The sequence below is a fragment of the Octopus bimaculoides genome, chromosome 1, assembly GCF_046866305.1.
Source record: "Octopus bimaculoides isolate indiv1 chromosome 1, ASM4686630v1, whole genome shotgun sequence".
Taxonomy (NCBI): domain Eukaryota; kingdom Metazoa; phylum Mollusca; class Cephalopoda; order Octopoda; family Octopodidae; genus Octopus; species Octopus bimaculoides.
Window position 1 is genome coordinate 280,140 of NC_142928.1, and position 7,361 is coordinate 287,500.

At 40.2% G+C, this 7,361-nt stretch overlaps 1 protein-coding gene across 2 annotated transcripts in view; it reads left to right on the forward strand.

The window, feature by feature from the left end:
- The first annotated feature begins 2,223 nt into the window (after positions 1 to 2,223).
- The window catches only part of LOC106877895 (T-box transcription factor TBX10), a 172,249-nt gene continuing 167,111 nt past the window's right edge, over positions 2,224 to 7,361 (forward strand). The window contains exon 1 of one of the 2 annotated variants that reach the window (XM_089347341.1): positions 2,224 to 3,391. In XM_089347341.1, coding sequence (XP_089203467.1) covers positions 2,443 to 3,391 — 949 coding nt within the window. In that variant the 5' untranslated portion in view covers positions 2,224 to 2,442. Of the gene's footprint in view, positions 3,392 to 3,535; positions 3,719 to 7,361 lie in introns of those variants that run through there. The other variant, XM_089347351.1, reaches the window with a different exon arrangement.

The window sequence follows — 7,361 nt, forward strand, 5'->3', positions numbered from 1 at the left end:
CATGCCCATATATATATATATATATATATGTATGTATATATGTAGCTATCTATGTATTTATATATGTGTGTCTGTCTGTCTATCTATCTATCTATCTATCTATTCAAGTATGCATGCGTGTATCTGGTTATCTATGTCTCTCTCTCTATCTATCTATCTATACACACACACACACACACACACACACACACACACAAGAACACGACAACAGCAACAGCAACGGCAAGCAAGCCTACGTCGAGGACGCTTAATCGTGACCAGTATAGAAATACTAGAAATAGCAGCCAAATCTCATGCAGATAATACAGCAACAACAACATCGACTTTGCGTTTGATCCTTTTGGGGATAGGATGGGGGTCGATAAATTAAGTACCAGTCAAACACTGGGATCGATGTAATCGACTAAGTCCCTCCCACCATCCCCAATTTCAGGCCTTGTGCTTATATTAGAAAGGATTATTATTACTCCAACTATCTCTGCCACTATCCGCTATCAGTAACACTAGGTACTACTACTACTACTACTACTACTACTACTACCACTACCACCACCACCACCACCACCACCTCCAACCGCCATCGTCATTAATAAACTCAAGCAATTGTTGGTCGCTGTACGTTTTGTTTATTTCCTTGCCAATAGAGAAAGAACCGGTTTCTAACCTAGATCCAAGGCTCCATTGGAATTTCAACATCAACAACAGGGTGTTTTTGTATGTATGTATGTATGTATGTAGGTAGGTATGTTTGTGTATATATGTATGTATGAAACTATGAAAGCTTATGTGTGTATGTATGCGTATGCGTTTATATGTACGTAAGTATATAAATATATTCTTTTATTCTATTACTTGTTTCAGTCATTTGACTGTAGCCGTGCTGGAGCACCACCATATATATATATATATATATATATATATATATATATATATATATGTATATGTATGCCTGAAAGTGTATGCATGTATGTATAGTGGTAGCAATGCAGATAAACACAATTGGGTCTCTCTCTCTCTCTCTCTCTCTCTCTCTCTCACACACAGAGATAAAAGCGTTACATATGTGTGTGTATGTACATATACATATATATATATATGTGTGTGTGTGTGTATGTATATATATATATGTGTGTGTATGTATATATATATGTGTGTGTATGTATATATATGTATGTATATATATATATATATATATATATATATATATATGTCTATGTATATATATATATATATATGTGTGTGTATATATACGTGTGTGTGTGTACGTATATATATATGTATGTGTGTTTGTGTGTCTGTGTTTGTCCTCCTACCGTCGCTTGACAACCGATGTTGGTGTGTTTATGTCTGTTACTTAGAGGTTCGGCAATAGATAGAATACCGATAAAATAAGTATTAAGCTTACAGAGAATAAGTCCTGGGATCGATTTGTTTCAACTAAAGGCGGTGCTCCAGCATGGCCGCAGTCAAATGATTGAAAGAAAAGAATAAAAGAATATATATTTGGGGTCGGGGTTATCGCACCATCACTTGACAACCGGTGTTGGTGCGTTTACGTCTCATTTCTCAGTGGTTCGGCATAAAACACCGAGAAGAAACTAAGTACCGGGGTCGCCTGAAAGTTCTCCAAGGCGGTGCTCCAGCATGGCCGCAGTCTAATGGCTGAAATAAATCGGAGAATGTATGTATGAATGTATGTGTGTATGTATGTATGTATATATGTGGATGTGTGTGCATATGTATGTGTTGGTATGTGTTTGTATGTTAGTGTGTGTATGTGTGTATGCATGTGTATCTATGTGTGTGTATATATGTGTATGTATGTGTGCATGTATGCGTGTGTGTATGTATGTGTGTGCATGTAACTATGTGTGTGTGTGTGTGTATGTATGTATGTATGCATGCATGTGTGTGTATGTGTTTATGTGTATGTATTTGTGTATGTGTGTGTATGTATGTGCATGCATGTGTGTATGTATCTGTATGTGTATGTATGTGTGTATGTATGTATCTATATATGTGTGTATGCATGCACGTATGTGTGTATTTATGCATGTATGTATGTATGTATGTGTATGTATATATGTATGCATGCATGTTTGTATGCATGTAACGAGTAGCTGCCTGCCTGTCTGCCTGCCTTTCCGTACCGTTCGTCTTGTTCTTCCTCCACTCCTACTTCTACCGATCCTAATTGTAATATAAGTTTATGGCGTTTAACTTTCGCCCGGCTTCGACGGAGGCGGCGTCTCTGCTGCTCGCTTAGTAGCAACTACAAAAGTCGATTTAGATATTTTCTGGCTCCACCGATGTGTTGGGGGTGGGGGTGACTGGCTGGAATAAATTAAAAAAAAAACCAAAAAAAAAGAAAACAGCCACAGCTGATCTGAAACTGGCTGCTGTGCCAACATTTAGTACCGTGTGTCGTTTTGTAGGAGGTACATGGATGTCCACAGTCCACTGTCTGCAAAGGCCAACGCTTTCAGTATCGCTGCCCTGATGTCCGCTCCCGGCGTGGTCGAAAACGGATTAGGCCTGGGTCTTTTGGCCGCTTCCGGTGGCCTCCTGTATCCCACAGTACCCGCTCAGTGTAGCACGGATTGCTATTTTGATTGGGGCCAGCATCAGCATCATCAACATCAACATTGTCAGAACCAGCAGCAACAGGACTATCATGAGCAGCAGCAGCAGCAACAACAACAGCAAGAACTACAGTTACAAGAATTACAACTTCATCAGCATCAGCAGCAACACCATCATCATCATCATTACCATCAGGGCGCTTCGCCACCAACACCAACACCACCACTACTGCCACCACCATCCCCACCGGTATCTTCCTTACAACCACTGCCTTCCGTAGTAGTAGCAGCTGATACAGTAACATCAACAACAACAACAGCAGAAGCAGAGGAAACATCTGAAGTCATATCAGAAAACGGTAACAGTATTAATCACCGCCACCACCACCACTACCACCACATTAACAATAACAACAGCAACAACAATAATCTAGACAGTACTATTAAAATTTCACCAGATACTACTTCCACAACTGCTACTACTACTACAACTGTTGCTACTTCCACTGCCACCTCCTCCAAGAACACCATCAACATAACCCCTACCACTAACACGACATACAATAAAACTTCTACCACCGCCACCACCACTACCGACATTATCACAGCCACTGCCACCTCTATTGATAGTACTACTGCTACTATCGCAGCGGTGTTTACCCCCCTCACTGATACCGCCAACACCACCATCTCTACAACTTTCACTACAACTGCTTCTACTGCTATTACTACTGCTACTACTACTATCTGCAACAGCCCTGGGGCCACAGAAGTTCCCTATACGGGAGCTGTCATGAAGAATATGGAAGGTTAGTGTCTTTTCTCTGTGTGTGTGTGTGTGTTGATATTTACCATTCCACCTCGCAACACGTCACCCACTACCACTTTTTTCATACATCACCCATCGCCAATCTGTTTTCGTTTCTTCACTATCACCGCCACCACTACCATCACCAGCGTGTGAGTGAGAGAGAGAGAGAGAGAGAAAGGGAGAGAGAGAAAGGGAGAGAGAGAGAGAGAGAGAGATTGCACTTGTGTGTTGTTGTTGTTATTATTAGGCTTAGTTCACTGTGCTAATGCTCAGTCAGTTATGGCTTACCTCTCCGTCAGTCCTCACGGATCTTCATGGGATGTTGGTAGGTTTACACTTCAAGTTTCTTTCTTTCTGTTTCGCACGCACACGCACATACGCACACGCGAGGACATACCCTCGGACGTACCACACATACACACACACACACATTACATTTGCGTTACGTTTTCAGAATATCAGACACCATTTCTTTCAACAATTAGAAAGTACTCGAAACATTATTATTCTTATGAAAAAATGCTTAGCGGCTTTTCTTCTGGTTTTACGTTCTGAGATCAAATTCCGCCGAGGTCGACTTTGCTTTTATCCTTTCAGGGGTCGATGAAATTAGTACCAGTTGAAAGCTGGGATCGCTGTCATCGACTAGTCCCCTCCCACAAATTTCAAGCCTTGTGCCATTAGTAGAAAGAATTATTATTATTATTATTATTATTATTATTATTGAGCTGGCAGAATCGTAGGCCCACTGGACGAAATGCTTAGCGGTATTACCCCGTCGCTGCGTTCCGAGTTCAAATTCTGCCGAGGTCGACTTTGCCTTTCATCCTTTCAGGGTTGATAAATTAAGTACCAATGGAATACTGGGATCGATGTAATCGATTAGTTCCCACCCCTCAAATTTCGGGCCTTGTGCCTAGAGGAGAAAGGATCAGACGAACTTTCCTACCTTTTCGAACAAAACCTTTTGTAACCTTCGTCCTGTCTTTGTCCTTACATGTTTTTAATTGATATTAGCCCTTGTGGCCAATAAAACGAATTAATTATTATTATTATTAAGGCGGCGAGCGGGCATAATCGTTAGCCCACCGGGCGAAATGCTTTGCGGTATTTCGTCTGGCTTCTTCATCCTTTCGTGGTTAATTAAATAAGCAATCGACTTAAATCCCTTCCTCCAAATTTCAGGCCTTGTGCCTATAGTAGAAAGGATTACTCTTATTCTTATTCTTATTCTTATTCTTATTCTTCTTATTAATTATAATAATATCATTAGTAATAATAAAAAGGCAGTGAACTGGAAGAGCCGTCGGCGCGTCGGGCAAAATGCTGAGTGGCATTTCGTCCGTCCTTTCGTTCTGAGTTCAAATTCCGCCGAGGTCGACTTTGCCTTTCATCCTTTCGGGGTCGATAAATTAAAGTACCAATGTAATCGACTAGTACTCCCACCACACCTAAAAGAAATTTCAGACCTTGTGCCTACAATAGAAAGGATTATTGTCGTTATTATTATTATTAAAATTATTAGTAGCAATTCTTGCGGCTTTATTAGGACTTGAGTTCAAATTCTGCCGAGGTCGACTTTGCTTTCATCCTTTCAGGGTCGATAAATTAAGTACCAGTTTAGTACTGAGGTCGGTGGAATTGACTTATTTCCTCCCCGCAAATTTCAGGCATTGTGCTTATAGTTGAAAGGACTTTCAACATTGTTGAAGTGGCAGGTCTGTTAGCACACCGGACCAAATGCTCATCGGCATTTCGTCCGTCTTTACGTTCTGAGTTCAAACTCCGTCGAGGTCGACTTGGCTTTTCACCCCCTTTCGGGGTCAGTGAAATAAGTACCAGTTGAGTACTGGGTCGATGTAATCGGCTATACCTTTCCACCAGATTTCAGGCCATGTGCCTATATTCTTTTACTTGTTTCAGTCATTTGACTGCGGCCATGCTGGAGCACCGCCTTTAGTCGAACAAATCGACGACCCCAGGACTTATTCTTTGTTAAGCCTAGTACTTATTGTATCGGTCACTTTTGCCCAACCGTTAAGTTATGGGGACGTAAACACACCAAAATCGGTTGTCAAGCGATGGCGGGGGACAAACACAGACACAACCCGGAAATGTGGTTCGATTGTAGACGCCCGCGCCTTCATATATATATATATCGAATATATATCTCCATGATGCTCACACATGCGTCACATACACACACACACACACACACACACACACACACACGCACACACGCAAGTATATATTTAAACACAAATACATGCATATATCTGTATACATATATATTTATATGGATATATATATATATATATATATGTATGCAAATATGTATATATATATATATATATATATATATATATATACACACACGTAAGCATGTATGTGTATAAATTATATATATGCACAGGCACGGACATAGATATATAGGCTTAACTACATATGTATACCCCACCGATTTTGTTGCCCCATAACTTCACACATCTGTACTTATGCCTATATAGGACACAAACACACACACACATTAATTGTTTGTAGGCTTCATTTGATTCAACGATTTTTAAAAAACAAGGGACAGCAGGTTAGGGTCGCGATTAGCCCAGCCGTGTATACACCGTATACGAACTCGCATATACAAATGCAAAGACAGGCATGGCCCAAAACTTAAATATATACATGCATTTGAACAAATCAATATATACATCCATATAAATATACGTGTATATGAAATTATATACACACATGCAGGACGGTACGCATTTTCGCGATCCACTGTGAGTTCCAGATCCGAACGTAGAGAAAGTTCCAGGTGTGGTGTTCACATAAAGAACACAAATGGCTCAAGGTTACGCTGCAGCTTTTTCAACCACCTTTTGTTTTTTTATTGATGAATAAACTGGTCACATCACGAATAAAACGGTTTCTCAAGGTGAATTGAAAATTAAAAATTAAAATTTGGTTCGGAAAACATGTGGAATGTGTTAAATTTCACATTTTGGCAGAAAGTGAGAGAGTCACCCTTACTTGTTGCCAAAAAGAGAAAAATCAACATGCATTCCACATCTTGGTGATTTCCGAGGAAAATTTGTAATTTTGAATTTTAAATTCACTTAAAGAAGACCTTGTTTTTTTTTTCATTATGTCATCAGTTTAATCACTAAGACAGCTGTAGTGAACCTTAAGGCATTTGTGGTCTTTCCGTATATACACACGAGCAAGCGCGCACTCACACACAAATACACACACACAAATTCACACATATATCGTGGCACTCCGTCGGTTACGACGACGAGGGTTCCAGTTGATCTGATCAACGGAACAACTTGCTCGTGAAATTAACATGCAAGTGGCTGAGCACTCCACAGACACGTGTACACTTAACGTAGTTCTCGGGAAGATTCAGTGACACACAAGGTGTGCCAAGGCTGGCCCCTATGAAATACAGGTACAACAGAAACATGGAGAAAGAGTGGGAGAAAGTTGTGGTGAAAGAGTACAGCAGGGTTCGCCACCACTCCCTGCCAGAGCCTCGTGGAGCTTAGGTGTTTTCACTCAATAAACACCCACAACGCCCGGTCTGGGGATCGAAACCACGATCCTACAACCGCTGCCCTAACCACTGGGCCATTGTGCCTCCACACACATACATATACACATATAAATTCATATATTGTATTTATGTATACTATACATATTTACGTATCAGTAAATATACATAACTGCATGTACTTATATAACAGTCCATCTATCTGTCTATCTGTCTATCTGTCTATCTATCTATCTATCTGTCTATCTATCTATCTATCTATCTATCTATCTATCTATCTATCTATCTATCTATCTATCCATCTATCTATCTATACACGCGCTAAAAAATACATATATACATACGCATTATATGTATATATATATATACACACACACACACACACATCACACACACACACACACACACACACACACAT